We start from the raw sequence: 16,897 nt of genomic DNA on the forward strand, positions 1-16,897 counted from the left end.
TCAATGTAGGTGCTTGAACCACCTCCGCTGGCAGACTGTTCCAGACCTTGGGGGCTCGGACAGTAAAGAAATTCTTCCTTATGTCCAAGCCTGAAACGGTCTTGCAGTGCTTTGCCTCTCGTTGGCCCATAGACTTCTTGGGTCAGGTAGAGGTCATCCACCCACGAGAGAAAGCTTTGTGCCCGCTCAGATGTTGGCAAAGCAAAGGCAGAGAGAGAGTGTCACAAAAATCTAGGACAGTTGGTAGCCTGGGGCTAAGTAGTGAGTGACATGGCTGTTCACTTGTAGAGCCAATTGAATGTTTGAGGTGTGAAGTCTTGGAAATACACAAAGTGATTCTTTTGCTCTATTCAACCAGCCCTTGTGAGGCCTCACCTGGATTACTGCTTAGTGTTGGGCCCTACGCTTCAGGTATGTGGACTGATCTGAAGAGAATGCAGTGTAGAACAACAACAATGATTAGGGGACTGGGAAGCAAAACTAATGAGGAAAGGCTGAAAGAAGTAAGGTTATTTAGTCTGGCAAAGAGAAGACTGAGAAGGGTTTTGGTTAGTCTTCAAATACCTGAAAGGTGATTTATAGAGAGGATGGAGATGGGCTTTTCTCTGGCTACAAAGGATAGCATAAGGAGAAATGACCTCCAGCTGCTGTAAAAGAAACTTAGGTTGGAGATTAGGAGGAACTTTCTGACTGTGAGGGTGGTCAGGCATTGGAACAGGCTGCCTAGAGGAACTTTTGTGGAGTCTCCATCCTTGGAAATTTTCAAGAGCAGGTTAGACACTTGTCTGTTGCCTCTATAGTCCACCACCTTCCCCCTCTACAACCTCTTTCCCCATCTCCCCCCTGCCTTCTTTGCAGCCTCTGTTTCCCTGTCTGTCTGCTGCATCCCCCATACTGTTGCCCCATGGCAGCAGGCTCCATCCATGCGGCAGCCTGAGGCACTGAGCATGGCCTGACCCTATGGTAGTAGTGTGCAGTCCCCACTACTGTTACAGGGGTTGGGTTGGGTTGGGGTGGGGCTATGCTCAGTGCCCCAAGCTAGAACAAGGATGGAGCCTATTGACATGGAGCAAATATATAAAGGGGGGAAGATGAGGCTTGGGAAGAGGAAAGAGGGCCTGGGGCAGGGTGGGCACAAGTTGCCTGACCTCATAGCATCTGCCCCCCTACAGTGGTGGGGGGAATGAATTAAAGACAAGCCTCCAGTAATTAGATTCTGTACATGGAAAATGAGAACAAACTTATACATTTTCCACGTACAGAATCTAATTACGGGGGGAGGGGGTCATCTTAAATTCAGGGTTGTCTTGGATTCAAGTAACTGGAGGTTAAGTGTTTAATTAAAGATCAGAATAAGAAAAATGCTGTGTACCTGATAATTCCACTGTTACAGCTGATACTTTCTTAAAGTACAGAAGTATTCAATTTGTTAGAGCTTCTCATTCACTCTTTACATTTTTCAAGTACAAGGACAGAAGCTTTTGTGAATAAAAATTTAGCAGTCTCTAACTTTGACAGTTGCTCAGGAAATGAATATTTTCAGTCCTTCTTTCTCATAAGTATAGTTGACTAAAGTTGTAATTTGGATTTTACCTTTAGCATCCCGTATACAAAACATTAGGTGGTGGTTTGACCTTTGCCTCTTAAGCAAGCTGGCTACTGTGGAGAAGTAGCTGAATGCAAGTACTATTTTCTTCAGTATTAGTACTCTCCAGTAGCTTCAATTTAACTTTTTTCCTCTCAGATATTGGAATATGCACAGATACTTAAAAGTAGGGCTGTGTAAAGCTTCAGTTGCTGATTCAATTCAGCAGAAATTCATCCCAATTCAGTGCCCAAATCTCCGAATCGAATCGGAGATCCTTTAATTTCTCTGGATTGATTTGGAGAGATTTGGGAAGATTTGACAATGCAGACACAGAAGCAGCTTTAAATGTTTTTTCTACATACCTCAAGGTAACCAGGCTTGGCTTATGAATGCTGTGATGCTAAGGCAGATGGAGTGTCCCACAGGAGCACAGGGGGTTCCCCAGCACACTCGGTACTAGACCCAGAAGTTGACCAGAAGCACGTCTGGATGTGCTGGGGAGCATGCTGGAGGGCTCCCGCACACCTCTGTGGCTTGGCAACTGGTGCCTCCTGGGTCTGAGGGGCCACCCAGGGTCCCCCAGCAGCCAGTCGCTGAGCAGGGGGGTGCTGGGGCAGGGGGAGGGCCTGTGTGCTTGGCAGTGGACTGGAAGTACTTCTGATCCATTTCGATGTTTGCTGCCCACCATCTCAGCATTCACGAGCCATGCTTGGTACCTTGCGGTATATAGAAAAAACATTTCAAGCTGTGTCTGTGGCATAATCACTGATTCTATGAATCAGCATCCAGTCTTCAGATTCGGCAGAATGGAATCGGGACAGTGATCCGAATCAACCAATTGAATCACTGTCCCCGATTCAGGTCGAATCCAAATCGAATACAACCCATTTTACACACCCCTACTTAAAAGATATAACATAGGGCGCAGATGAATTTAGTTATCGTTTGTCACTAATAATCCTAATCAGAATGAAGCACATTGAAGTATTGCGGTTTATAGAGAATGTTATTATGCACTCCATCCATCTCTTCCTAGATATTAAGAGTGTAAGGGCTTCAAGGCTATTGGCTCTAAAAGTCTGCATGTATTTCCAGAGGTGGATGTGATATAATGTGGCTGTTGGGTGAGTCCAGAGGGGGGTGGAATGGGGTGGTCATAAACACCTTTGAGGTCTCCTGGCAGGAGCAGCAGCCAGGGACTGTTTCATGGCTCCTTGCACAGGGAGCTAGGCTCAGCCAGAGACAGCTTGTTCCCCACCAGCCTGAGCGTGGGCTCAGTGAGGGGAAACCTGCACTTGCTGTCCCTAACTGAGCCCAGCTCCTTGGGTAGCTTGGCTGGAACAATTCTGAAACTTCCCCCTCCAAGGCCAGGGACAGCAGCAGCAGTGGGCTGGGAGATGCTACTGAGCACAGAGGGGAAGGGACAGGGTGCCAAGAGCAGGGGTGGAAGGGTTCTTACCTGATTCTGGGACTTAAAAGGTCTGTGGCTGCTGTTTCTGTGGCATGATCTGCCCATCCCGGTGGGAGGGGGAGCTAGAGTGCAGCCACCTCTGCAGCACCTGTTGCTAACTCCTGTACCCCCTTCATGAAATCCTGGATCCATCCATGGTGGTTATACTGAAGGCTGAACAATCGCTGACTGTCCTAAATTCCTTTTCTCTTTCTCCAGCATGTGCGTCTTTTGTCTCGCAAGCAGTTTCAGCTGAGGGCGCTAATGCAGAAAGCAAGGAAGACTGCAGGACTCAGCGATCTCTACTGACCTCTCTGACTTTTAACTGGGAAGCTAGGGCTCCTTATGAAGCAGTCACTCTTGTTTTTCCTCTTAATCAGTAGCTGCCCAGAATAAATTATTACATCATTCAAGTGTAAGATATTTTGAATCAATAATATATTTTCTTTTTGGTAAAGACTAGCTTTTATTAATGCACTTTCTATTTCCTGTAACCTTTTGTGTTGGTGGACTTATTATGCTGAATAAAACTTGATGCATATTTTTTCTTCCTCTAGAGAAGTTGTGTGTTGAATTCTTTTTTTGCTTGTTGGTTTGTGCAGTTTTTAATTACCTGGTAAAGGCTTTTGTACTATATTATTGAGATATGGAAACCCCTTTCTTGACTTCAGAATGGGAAAGTGTTGGCATGCTCTTGTCTATTTTAAGCTTTATTATAACCACTGATAGGAGGTACTAAAGATACAAGGGCTTGTTTTTTGTCCTTGCTGTTATCTAGGGATTACAGTTTCAGCAGCAGTTATACTGACATCTAGCTAGCTGTTAGTCATGTTGCTCAGTCTTTTTAAATGCCTAGAAAATAGAAGGCCTAGAATATAGTCTTAAAAATGAAATTGAAGAAAATTACTTTTACAGGTAAAGGAAAAAAGCTTGTTTTCAGTATGGATTGTATTTGATCTTAATAGAGAAAGAACAGAGTGCATAGCTGGAATGATCTAGTTGGAGATAGTCCTGCTTTGAGCAGGGGGTTGGACTAAGTGACCTCCTGAGGTTCCTTTTAAGTCCTAATTTTCTATTAGGTTGCCTGCTGGGGGTACTTAGGAAGCCCCCAGGGGGTATGCAGCAGCAGTATGGTGAAGCAGGAGCAGTTCTAGTTTTGCTGCTGGTGCTTCATTGACTGGCTGGGGGCCTCCCAGCCAAAGAAGGTTGAAAAGCCCCATTCTAAACTAAAGGTCAAACTTATGTCTTAATATCTGAGGTTAAGCTCCTAAATCTACATTATTATATAGACATCTAATTAAAAATGTTTTGAAAGTACTAATGCTGTAGTTTTCCTTAACTCCAGTAACAAAAAATTAGTTACTGGCCCCACTAACTGGAGCTGCCAGTAGAAGAGCTATATCTTAAATAGCTGTGGCTGGAGGCAGTGTTGGATAGAGTACTGAACGGCTTGGATTTTAAAACATTAAGATTTGCAAACATTTATATACTTTCAGAAGTATGATGTTTGAAGCATTATAAAAGACAGACAAAAAGGTAAGAGTTTGTAGTTTATTTGATGTGTAGGCTGGTACTACAGCTGGACATTTGAGGCTGCCTTGGTTGCATACAGAAGTCCTGGGTTTTTATTTTATTACATATCTAGGAAATGTGTACAGTACCAGAGTAGCTATAAACAAAAATTAGGTTCTCTAGGAAGGATATGGACAAAAACTCTGAAAGTGTTGAGAATACCTGCTAATAGGAAAAACTGGGAAGCTACCAGTCAGCAGGGAACATTTTCAGAGTCTGCTTGCCAATGCTTTTTGATTACAAGAGAATATTCTTTGGCTTTGCAGTTGTGTAACAGTGTAACAAGTTGCATATTCTTCTGAACTGACATTAAGCTCTTAGCTGAGGGGAAAAAAGGCAAGGTGTTTGACAGGGCAGTGCTGCTTTACAGAGTGCTGGATTTATTTTTCATCACTTAATGGTATAGGACTAGGTTGTGATCCACCTCTGGCTATAAACCTGGGCTTTGGTGAACAGGAAAAACCCTAGGATACAGCTTCCAGCTCAAATATGAGCTCAGATTTCAGCTTTGTGTGTTTCTAATCAGTACATAAAAGGAGCTGACCTACTCAAAGTGCAACATAGATTAATTCACTAAACCCATTAGACTGTTAACAGTTAAGTGCTAGGACATTAGATTTAAAACTGCAGTTCCTTCTGGATTCCCCAAAGTGTATCTGCACTCTTCCTTAACTTCTCCTCCTCCTCGCTCTTCAGAGTCATCATCACTACATCTGTAATGCCATGGTATCCCAACACACAAGGGACACTGAGGAAGACATCATCTTTTATTCCATACATGCCCTGAAAAGGAAGAAGGATGTTACTTCATTTTCATTGCAACTAGATTCCATAGTTCCACACACCTTGGGTTACAGTATAAGTAACAGGTTCACTGCTCTAGGCCAATGATGACAGCAGGACTGAAGTATAACCCAGGGCTGTCAAACATCAAACTAGTGGCCTGTGATAGGTTTAAATGCTGCCTACAGGTTCCTGCCCAGTGATCGCTACGTCCAGTGCTCTGAGGGCAGCTGCTGGCATCTCCAAACTACCCCTCCCTCTTTTGGCTGATGGTTCCTGCCCACTTTCCTGCAGGCAAGGAGAATGTTGTGCATGTAGCAGGGGAGGGGGCCAGGGCCCCCAGCTGCCCAAAAATTGGACAGCCCTGGTATAAGCCAGGGAGCAGGGGCAGAGACAACAGAAACCATCAAGTTAATTATTAGTTTGATTTCATCTGTATTGCAGAATAATGTAGTTGTGGGCATTGTCACCATTACAGAAATACATATTTAGGTCTTAAAAACAGACCTGTTGCTTTCATGTTGATAAACTGCTGCCTACCTTAACCATGGTAGAAATTGGGTGCACCCTTCTTAGGTTCTTCATAACAGTTTCAGCCAAGTCTGCTACAGAGAGACCAATAGCCCATGATGTGTATCCCTTCAGCTTGATTACCTCATAAGCACTGCAAAGCAAAATAACTGGCTTTACTATTTTAAAAGGAAAATGATTAAGCAAATCCACTGTGCACCAGAGATAGTGAAACTTCCAAACACTTGAGTGGGACTTTTAAAAAGTGTGTAAATGACTTAAAACTGATTCTAAGTATTAGAACAATAAGTAAGAGTCAAATGATTTTTGGTACACTTTTCTCAAATTTTAAATGCTACTGAGAAATACAGTATTTCTTTCCTTCTTATTAGGGGATCATTGGTCATCAAAGACTGCATCTCTACTCATCCTCCAGGTAGGCTTAGTAAGTATTAAAACTGCTAGTAGAATTTGTCATGCTGTTACAGCAGTATAAAGAGACTAATTCAGTAGATACCAAGCACTGCAATTATGTGCCATTTACTGGTACGGAAATTTGTTTGCTTGCAAAAAAAAACAAAAAACCCACACCCTTATGTCCCTCAGTGAGTTAATTGTTTTGTTTTTCCCTCGATCTTTTCAAACTAACTTTGCTTCTCTCTGCTATGTCCCTTCTCTCTCCCCATCCTCTTTCTTGGTCCTTTATATTTAAAGTTACTTTATTCCTTTCTGTTTAGTACCCCTGCTCCCCAAAAGCTGGTCATAGCATCTGATGAAGTAGGCAAAAGCTCATGCCTTTTTGAACAAGTTAGTCTATAAGGTGGTAGTGCCCTGTCTTCTGCCTATTGTAAGATTATGGTATTTACCTGTCCACCACCTGCTTGTGAACCTCCTTCCAGTGTTCCTTGTCTGCATCAGTTCCCAACTCAGGGTGCAAAGCCTTCAGGGAAACACCAGCAACATTCACCCCACTCCAGACAGGTACTAAGATAAATACACAAAGCAGTTACCTCACACCATAAAGTATTCTCTCACCCACCAACAAAGTCCCTGTTCTACCCTTCCCAAAGTTAAGTCATAGTGTAGACATCAGTCATGGAAGAGCCATCATGGTTTGGATGCATGAATTTCCTTTAGCATTAAAAATTACAGCTTTTTCAGCACAGCAGTAAGTCTTGTGAACCCAATTTAACTGAGAGACTAGCAGCCCCAAGTACTGAGCTGCTATTTCTTCGTAACAGAATTTGACATCTCAGTGCTAAAACTTGTGTGATAAGATTTGTTTTTCTAACCAATGGACAAAGAGACAAGTATCACAAAGGGTCAGGTAGGATAGAACTTTTGAAGTCTGTTTTAGAACCAGACAGTGCTGTTTGACTCAGAGGTATTTATGTTTAAAAAGGAGAAGGTGCTTAACTTTTCCTGGCCTGATCCTGACTTTGCATTTTGACTTCTAAATATAGCTCTTAAGAGGCAAGCAATCAAGCAAGATGCCAGTTAAGACTTGGTGACTGGCATTAAAAGCAGGTCCAATACAGATCTTGGCAGCTAGCATTCTTCAAAAGGAACTTCTCCCTCCTGCCCCTCCAATTCCCTGCTGGCGAGCTGTGAGTAGAATTCAGTCTGCGGAATTTAGCCTACTTGAGTTACAGGAATGACCTTTTCCCAGTAGGACCCACTCAAGTCAAAGATAGATCATCTAATGTTACTACATGCTATACAAAAAGCTAAGGAAGATAAGGCTTCCTTCCTTTCTTGCACTGCCGCTGGGTTAAGGTCTTAATGAGCAGTTCTTTGTAAGATGTTAACATTGTTCTATTCCTTGGGAATTTTTTTTGAGACATTATGTACTGGAGTCTCAGCTATAAAGGAATATGAAGCTAAAAGACAACAGAGCTTCCAACTCACCACTAGAATCACCGTGCTCTCCAACAATCCATCCATGACAGCTCAGAGAATGGACGCCCAGTTTTTCTCCCATGAGATAGCGGAAACGGGCAGAATCCAGGTTGCAGCCACTACCAATAACACGATGTTTGGGAAAGCCACTGATCTTCCAGGCCACGTAGGTCAAAATATCCACTGTTAACAGAACAACTATTTAGGACTTCACCTAGTAAGAAATTCTAATTCCTTGATCAATCAAAGGATATACAAATTGACTCTCATAAGGGTCCTATCTGCTGAAGGGAAACTCTTTACTAGATAATGCTGACTGAAGCAACTGTTGTGCTAATAGCCTACTAGATTTACTGAGAAGATCCAAAACTACCTGTTTTAGCTCCAGAACCAAGGCTGTGTAAAAGCAGTACTCGGTGTGTAAGGGAAGCTGACATTTTGAATCTTAATGGTAATCAGTATTACATAAATAACTGATTTTTACAGATGCAGTTAAGGGCAAAGTCAAGCTGTAAACAATGACATTTCCTTCTTTTCTAAAACAAGGAACTGAAGACTTGTGGTAGGGTAAAGGAAGGCAACTAACTGAGTCATCCTTTTGCTATATTTCTACCTGAAAGAAATACTTGGAGGGAAGTGTTACCTCAAATACCCAGCCCAGTAAACTCAACTGTATACTTTAAGTTTCCAGCCATTGAAGCAGATGTTTCCTGTTCAACAAGAGGAAGGAAACAAAGGACTGACCTGGATTTGAGACAACAAGCAGTTTGCAGTCAGGGCTGTGTTTGACAACACTGGGAATGATGAATTTGAAGATATTCACATTGCGCTGGACCAGGTTAAGGCGACTTTCCCCTTCCTGCTGACGAGCACCAGCTGTGATGATAACCAGCTTGGAGTTTGCAGTCACACTGTAGTCTGCAAAGAAAAGGCCAAATGTCAAACTTGGTTTCCTCCCCCTGGAAAAATGGCTCACATCATGCATGTAGAGTTCCCACCATCTTTTATATGAGAGAGGGCCTCAAGTTAGAGGCTAATCTTGTGAATTTGAAGCTACCTTCACGAGTTATCAGATTACTTTTGTGGAAAGTTAGATTTTAAATTGGCATTTGTTTATTATAGCATAAGCATACAGTATTTAACAAGGAGCCTATAACCATGGGATTGGAACACAATCTTAACATGGTTATCTCCACAATGACCATTTGTGAGGTAAGGAAGTATGTATCATTTGTCCCCAGGAAATCAAGACTTGCCCGAGAACAAGGATGAGAGCAAGGAACTGAACTTAAGACTTCAGCAAGACTTACATTACAGGCTAGCACTACATTACAGGCTAGCACTTTAACCATTAGGCTATCCTAAAATCAAGGATGTTGTTCCAGTGTAAAGAGGGTCACAGCCTTCTGGAAAGTTTCAAATGCTATAGTTTATAGAAACCCAAGAGTTTTCTTTGGAAGAGACACGGTATGCATATTTCCAGGGCTGCCATCAGAAGTAAAATTCATCTTAATAGATGCACTATGGACAGTGGTGCTACATGTTTCTCTGGCAGTGGCTACCTATGGATGGAGTTATGGATGGAAAAATAATTGGGGCATACACGAACATTGACCTTAATCATTATTTGCCACTAAATTTAAACTGGCATTGGCTATGTGGGGAAGAAGGGAACAGAACTCATGACAGTTAATCTCAAAATGACCAACAGGAGCACAGAGGCAGCTGAAACCATTCAAAATGAAGTGTTCTAGCCCAAATGGCCCGCTCCAGTATTCAGTGTTCAGCTAGGCAAATTTTAAACACGTTATAAATACAAATTTGGCAGCCAGGAACCATTCCCTTAAGAATAGGAATAAGATGAGTACCTGCTCTTCAGTTCTGGGACTGAAAATAAATGTCAGGCACAACACTTAGATGAACAATTGTATTGGAAGGGATGGTCTTCATGTGATATTGTGCTTTTCTTTATAAAAAGAAAAAAAACACACCTACTAACCTTTGCCAGAGACTATTTTTGGCGTCTTTAGAAAAAGGCTGCCATGCTGGAGATCCAGCATCTCTCCTCTCAACTTGTCCTCCACGACATCAACAAGAGCCAATTCATCAGCCAAATCCTACAGGAAGCCAGAGTTAGAATTAAAAAACAGGTCAGCCTGCAGTTCACAAATAAACCACTTAATTCAGCAATACAGCAGTGTCAATGTGGTTAAGAGACTGTTGCTGAGCAAGATGTTACTTGTTTAGTTACCTAACAGGAACTTTTACTTTACAGAGCAAAATATCAAAGTGCTAATATTTAAAGAAGTACTGGATCTTAGTATTTTTATATCCATACTGCACCTAACTGATTGAACTGTCAAATGTGCATACTGGTAAGTGTTCTCATGCATGTTCATCTGAACAAGACAGATTGTAAATGTACAGTTACCTGTTCATAAACAATTAATCACTATTTCATGGTGATAAGAAGCAAGCATGGTGTAAGCCACAGCATGCTTAACATGAGACAGTAATTCAGAGCTGTGAACACAGTTCTGATTCAGATCACCCAAAGTTATTTCAGCTAAGGGTTACCTTCTAGTAGTGTGATGTACCACAGCAAGTGACACGCACATTTACCAATCTGAAATCACTTTCCAGTACATATAATGAATAACTCAACTTAAGCTTTCCAGATGTATAAAGGTCTAAATTTTGTCTGTTTTAATTAATCAACCCAGGATGGATAATTATGTGAAAGTCAGAAAGAGGAAAAATGAGAATAGATGATGTTGGATAACCATTTATAATAGCGTTACCTGTTTGCTGGCTTAAATATAAGAGAGTTATGAGTCAGAACCTGTGTTCCATTTGGCACACAAGGAAAAGCTGTAGTTTACAAAAGGCATAAACTAGCCAGATAAAGGCAAGGACCAGAGGAACTACAGAGACTTTGGCCTAAGTGAGGGACAGCTGAGGTTTGCCACTTACCTTCATCAGGATGCTGATTGCACAAGCCATGCCAACTGCACCAACCCCAACAACAGTAATCTTGTTGTGGGCATGACCATGCTCTTCCTTGTGAACGTTGTGAATCAGATGCTCCTTGACAGACATTGTGTAAAGCTGAAAAGTATTAAGAGCACAATGTAATTTGTCTTCAGGTATTTGGGATGTTATAAAATGTCTACATATGTCTACATATAGCATGGGCCCTGTTATGATGGGTCCTATTGCTGGGGCTGGCAAGAAATCAAGCAATGTTCACATGCATAACCTGGTGATATTGCCTGCATAAGAAGATGACTCAAAGCATTCGCTGTGATTGGAAAACAGGCACTGATAAAGTGGTCCAGATATATACCCCAGAGGAGACTGAGGTCTGATAATGAGGCATAACTTACTAGGATAGATTAAAATAAATAAATAATGTCGCTTGAGCAGTTGTCATTCTTCAGTCAAACACCCAGTAGTCAAATGTGTGACAAAATGTGTGTTCTGAGTTCATCGTTTGATTGCTAAAAAGATTGTTGGTCTTTTGGTGAGAATCTATTATTGAGTAACTTGATTTAAACTAGTTCCTTTGGTTGAATTCTACTATGGCACCCTTTTCTGTGGGGGACTGGTCTCAATTTTTACCTTTTTTAAATTAAATCTGAGAAACTGCTATTATTTTAGGCAGGTAACAGATCTTTGACTGGGAAGAGAGACCTCAAAACTTGCAAGTGTGTGCGTGCCAGGAGAGGTCTCCCTTTCTCCCCTGACAAACATTCTGAAAACAAAACCACGCTACAAAAGACGCCTGAAAGTGCTACTATAGTTCCCTCTTTTAAAAAATGTTGAAGTTCTTTTCCAATACACTAAAAATAAATAAAATAAAAGGGGGGTGGGGAGTGAAGGATGCATTTGAAGGGGCTGGCAACAAGGTATTGTGTCCTGTCAGTGGCAGGCTCAAACTCAGATTTCTCTGAGTTTAGTAACAGCTAGAGTAAAATTTTCCAAAATACTTGTAGTCACTTATGCACTTTTGAACATTTTTACCGTAGCTGCTCTAGATGAAAGGTGTAGCAGCCTCAGGTGCTGCTTCTGTGAAGTTTGTCAGTGAAGTCACTTATTAGTAGCCATTCTTAAGAAAAGCAAGCATGGAAAAGTCACCCCTCTCCAGCATGTCTCTCCTCAGTAGGTGTGCCACTATAGTGAATTATAGTAGTAAGTAAGTATGTACCAGAATGTGTGGCAAGGGTTCTTCCTAGTACATGGGTTCTGCTTAGTGAAATACCAGGAAATTGCTTTTATTTAGAGTGCATTCCATCAGTGGAAACATTTTATTAGATATGTCTCATACACAAAGCTTGTGAGTCACTTCAGTTTTGGCATGAAATAACTACTTCAGTGCAAGTTCTCTGGGGCTGGGACTATTGTGTGTGTGTAGCGCCAAGCGCAGAGGGCCCCCACTTGGATACTAATTAATAGGGAAGCTGATAATCTTATTTCCTGGTGGGCAGAGTCTACAATTTGAGGCTTTGACACTGTAAATAAATATAAGTAATGGATATCTATTACTTATCTTCTGAAGAAGGCATTCTGATACTTTGGTGATCAGTCTGATAAGACTGTAATACAAGTAATAAAAGAATCTAAGTCCATACCTTCTTTAAGGCTTACTCTGAGAGAAAAATGATGCATCAAGCCAGAAGCATCTAATCAGTTGTTAAATAGGGATTCTTAGGAATACTATTCCCCCCAAGCAAAGGGTTATGGACTAGCTAATGTTTACAAGGCTACCAAATTCAAGCTGCATTGAGTTATTGAGCATAGGAGGTAGGGGCACAGCCTCCAATTCAGAACTTCCTAGACGTCAAATGCTGGAGGCTGCAAGTGAGAGAGAAATGTGGGAAAAGCCCTTGTCATATCCCATTTGCTCTTCCTTTCAGCATCTACTCTCTGCTCCTGTAACACACAACAATGGTCAAGGTGGACCTATGAGTTCTTCTATGTTCTTATGTGCACACAGGGGCAATGGAAGATTATGTCAAACACTGAACCTATCCATTTAAGAAGTGGTTCTGGTCCAGGATTCTGGTGTTTTAAGGACCTTTTCATTTTGCAAGATGCAGAAGTTTGTAGAAGCACTTTATAAACCATAAGTTTTTCATCTTAAAGGCCTCTAAACAACAGGCACATCATCCATTATTGATCAGCTCTGGTTTTGGTTCTTAAATATGCCCTGCGGGCACCACTTCTGAAAGAGCTGCACTAAGTGATATCATAACATAAGTTTAGAAAATGCATCTCTCTAGAACATAAAAATTTCCATTTACTGGGCCAGACCTTAGGTCTGTTTTGCCCAGTCTCCTGTGCTGCACAGGGACAGAGTAGATGCTAGAAGTGAGGGTGAACTGGGTCTGACCAGAGTTCCCCACCACCCCCTTCCCCAGCATTTAAGGTCTAAAAAGCTCTGATTCACAGGCTATGCCCTTCACTCCCATGCTCAATAGCTACTGATGCCCCTTTCTTCCAAGATTGTATCCTAGCCCTTTTTTAATCTGGCTAAAGCGTTAGCTTCCACAGCATCTTGGGGCAAAAGAACTTCCTTTTGTCAGTTGTACGCTTACTGTCTCCTCCTTTCATTTTGACTCCTCCTTGCTATGCAAGATGGGGAATGCAGTTCAGACCCAGGCAACAAGGGCACTCAGGCAGTCCTGGCTCCAGTCCCCACTGTCTCAAGCCACAGTTGTTCAGTGCCCTTAGTTTAACCTCAAGGCTATCAGTGCATCTCTGTCTGTGAGATCAAACAAGCATGTTACATCCGTGCTCTGCTACCAGCAGGCTACTGCGTGGCTGCATTCGGACTCCGGGGCACAGAAGGAGGGCATGAAGGTCTGTCCCGCCTCATATCCGGCTCGACGCACGTGGCCTCTCTGCCCTGACTCGTGGCCGGTGCCCCTGGGAGCAGAGCCAGCCTCGGGGAATGATACCCCACGCTGGGATGAGTCACCCCACCACCCCTGGCTTTCAGCCAAAAGTAAATCCCCCCTCCCCCGCTTACCCCTCCCTGGCACCGGATCACAGTGAGTCCAGCGGAGATGGGGCAGGAGCAGCCCTGGCTCCTTCCTCGGCTGGGCTCCGAGGAGCAACAGGGCTCTCTCTCCTGCGTCTCCCGCCCCATGACTCACACGGTGGCTGTTGCTGCCGCCTGCCATCGCCGCCCGGGAAGCGGGAGCCCAGCGCAGGGATGGAGGGGGTGCCCCCACAGAGCAAGCCAGGGCCGGGGGGGGGCGGAAATCATCTGGCCACGGGGGTTTGGATCCCAGCACTCCCTCCCGCCAAATCCATGCCCCAGGGGCTCCTATGCAGCCCGCCCCCACCCCAGGAGGAACAGCGCCGCGGCGAGTATAAGCCGCCCCCCGCGTCCCCCTCACCGAGTCGGGTCGGGATGGGCTGCGCTGCTGTAGCCAGTTCCTCCGCCGCTGCAGTACCGCGAGGCGCGGCGCGGCGCCCGCTGCTTATATATGCGGGGCGGGTGATGACGCGGCGGGACGTGCTTGCTCGCACGACCCGGCGGGGCGGGGCAGCCGGGCTCGAGCCCCCGGGAGCCTGGGACACCGCCCCGCCTCCACACCCCGGCCCCCCGGCAGCACCGCCTTGGCACCACAGATCAGGCTGACTTGGCCCTTGCGGCCCGTTTCGGCTTGCTTTCCTACTCTTCTCCGTTTCGTTTCACGTGGGGTGGAGCGCATGCACGTGTAAAAATGCCATGGAGAAGCAGGGCTGGAAGAGACCTCCGACGGGCATCTAGTTCAACCCTTCTGCCTGAGGCAAGATCAGCCTTCTGCCAACCCACCCCCCACAAATCCACCATCTGAATTCACACAACACAGAACCTACCGCAGAGAAACCAGGGGGACCGTGGCAGCCAATGTCCTGCTGCTATGAAACGTGTTCAAGAGATGCTGAAGAGAGAGATCCCCTGTAGAAGGCCATCTCTCTCTGCTAGAGGAAGGCAACCCCCACCCCCCTGCAGTCTGCACTAATCTGACCATGAGGTAAAATTCCTTCCTGGCCCTAAATTTGGGGATCAGCCTGACCTTGAGCAGAGGGGCAAGACCCTCTAGCCAGGAACCTATGCAAAGCTAGGCCACCTCGGCCCTGCCTGGGCAGCTTGGGGAACACCTTTGCTGTTTGAAGGAGTGGTGCTGGTGAGCCTGTGAATAGGGTGGGGGAAACTGCCCCACTTAAAGCACAGATGGAGATGAATTGTGCATGACAAGGTTCATCTGAGTCTACAGGGACTGCCAGGGCCAAGTATAACTGAACTGCGCTGCCAAGGGATTGCAGACAGTGCTATACGCAGGGAGGGGAGACATGGGGATATCCAGGTACTGTCAGTATAGTTTCTTTCTGTTTGTGGAAGCGGCTCATTGACCAAAGAGGCAGCCCAGGTGAAATTAAATGGAGAAAAGTAAGAAGGCAAGGCAAAATATGATGCAAGGGAGCTCTAGTAGGGAAGGATCCCTCACCCCCAGTGGAATAAACCTGAGTTCTTTGCAATAGAATGATTGCTCTGTTATTTTTCTATAGTGAAGAAAAAACAAGTGAAAACTAAGAGCTGGACTTTTCTGAGAGGTGCCTTGAATCTAAAAAATTTGAGAACCACTGTTTTAGATGCTGCCCAGGGCCAGTGAAATGAATCATCCCTGTTTTGCAATTAGGGAAATGGAAGCATAGCAGACGAGCAGCCTCATCCCTCCCTCCCCCCACCCCAGCTGTCATTTCGTTTCTGGAAAGCTACTTCCAGAGGGGAAAATGTGCCACTTTCCAATGAATGAGACTTGACATGATTTTTATTTTGGATTTTTTTTCCTCTTTTTTTTTTTTTTTTACATGAAATTCAGGCCTTGTCTACCCATAGAAATCTTCATAATCCCAGAAATATAGGGCTACAAGAGACTTCAAAAGGCTATCCAGCCCATCTCCCTGTACTGAGGCAGTACACAAGATACCTGGAAGGTCTCAGAGAGAGATCCTGGAGAAATCTCCAGTGAAGGGAATTCTGCCTCGTCTCCAGGTAGCATAAGTCTTTTCAATGATCAGTTGAAGAACCAGTAAGATTACAGTATCACAAAGGCCTGGATGCAAAAAAAAGTGGGATGGGGAGGGAATTTTGTCAGAATGACTTTGTTAACTGTTATTTGACTTTATTTAACATGATAGAAAAGAGACTGGTTTATCATGGGTACCCCACCCTTTCAAGCCCTTCTGTTAAGCCTTACAAGAGCATAATAGCTTTGGATGATCTGCGCTCAAACCAGAAAGGTTGTTTAACCGTTTGATCCACAGCCTATTAGTACGGTATGCTTTTGTGGGGTGGAGGGGTAGCCCTAAACACTGTCTTTACACTGTGTGTAGTGTGGTTAAAACATGCTGATTAAAAACGTGTTAGTCAATACATTTTGAAAGCACCCCTTCTAAATCTAGAAATGGCCTAAAAGGATACTGCTGGGTCTAATATATACAAAGGAACACAAGACTGAATGGGAACTCTCAAGTTTTCAAGTTCAGAGCCCTGCTATGCATGCAGTACCATCAAACAATCAATTTCAAGCTCCATCTTAAAAGTATTTACATTTTTCCACACTCCCCCCCACCTCGTATCTCCCCAATACACACACACTCCTGTTAAAAGACTTCTAGAACATCACTGCTCTGATGGTTAGACACCTTCCTCTAGTTTCCAGCCTAAATGTGTTTCCCTCCCAGAAACAATTTTAACCATGTGTTTCTAGATAGTAATCATATCCCTTTTCAGCCTTCCTTTTGACAGGCACAGCAAGATAAGTTCTTCTAATTTCCTCTTTTATGATAGCTTTCTTCTCCCCTTGGTTATCATCTTTTTATGCACCCATTCCAATTATAATTCATCTTTCTTCAGCATGGGTGACCAAAAATTATGGACTATCCCAAATGAGGCCTTATCAGTGCTTTATAGCACAGTAATACTTACCTACCTCTGCTGTGGTATCTAGCTGGGGTAATGTAGGCCCAGCACTCTTTCCTGCTTATGCAGGGGGTCGGACTCGATGATCTATTGAGGTCCCTTCCGACCCTAGCAT

General features: G+C 43.9%; 2 protein-coding genes and 1 long non-coding RNA gene across 3 annotated transcripts in view; 2 read left to right on the forward strand and 1 right to left on the reverse strand.

Annotated features, from left to right (window-relative positions):
* Positions 1–3,596, forward strand: part of TSG101 (tumor susceptibility 101) — a 69,448-nt gene extending 65,852 nt beyond the window's left edge. The window contains exon 10 of the mRNA XM_019551748.1: positions 3,258–3,596. Within this exon, the coding sequence (XP_019407293.1) occupies positions 3,258–3,347 (90 nt within the window). The 3' untranslated portion in view covers positions 3,348–3,596. The remainder of the gene's footprint in view (positions 1–3,257) is intronic.
* Positions 3,597–4,575: 979 nt separating this feature from the next.
* Positions 4,576–14,317, reverse strand: LOC109321459 (L-lactate dehydrogenase A chain). Its single transcript, XM_019552144.1, has 8 exons — positions 14,207–14,317; positions 10,776–10,910; positions 9,802–9,919; positions 8,547–8,720; positions 7,812–7,985; positions 6,770–6,887; positions 5,934–6,057; positions 4,576–5,393 (listed from the first exon to the last, which is right to left on the reverse strand). The coding sequence occupies exons 2-8, from the start codon at positions 10,899–10,901 to the stop codon at positions 5,229–5,231; spliced, it is 999 nt and encodes a 332-aa protein (XP_019407689.1). The 5' UTR covers positions 10,902–10,910; positions 14,207–14,317; the 3' UTR covers positions 4,576–5,228.
* Positions 4,609–16,897, forward strand: part of LOC109321460 — a 15,914-nt gene continuing 3,625 nt past the window's right edge. The window contains exons 1-2 of the long non-coding RNA XR_002104060.1: positions 4,609–4,688; positions 12,538–12,555. This is a non-coding gene — a long non-coding RNA (uncharacterized LOC109321460). The remainder of the gene's footprint in view (positions 4,689–12,537; positions 12,556–16,897) is intronic.

The sequence above is a fragment of the Crocodylus porosus genome, unplaced genomic scaffold, assembly GCF_001723895.1.
Source record: "Crocodylus porosus isolate Cpor-Errol unplaced genomic scaffold, CroPor_comp1, whole genome shotgun sequence".
In the NCBI taxonomy this organism is placed as follows: domain Eukaryota; kingdom Metazoa; phylum Chordata; order Crocodylia; family Crocodylidae; genus Crocodylus; species Crocodylus porosus.

Coding starts and splice junctions, on each gene's coding strand:
- LOC109321459 (XM_019552144.1), bottom strand. CDS start 10,901: ATGTCTGTCAAGGAGCATCTGATTCACAACGTTCACAAGGAAGAGCAT. Junction 7,986..8,546: donor GCTTGTTGTCTCAAATCCAG/GTCAGTCCTTTG, acceptor TTCTGTTAACAG/TGGATATTTTGACCTACGTG. Junction 6,058..6,769: donor CACAAGCAGGTGGTGGACAG/GTAAATACCATA, acceptor TTTGCTTTGCAG/TGCTTATGAGGTAATCAAGC.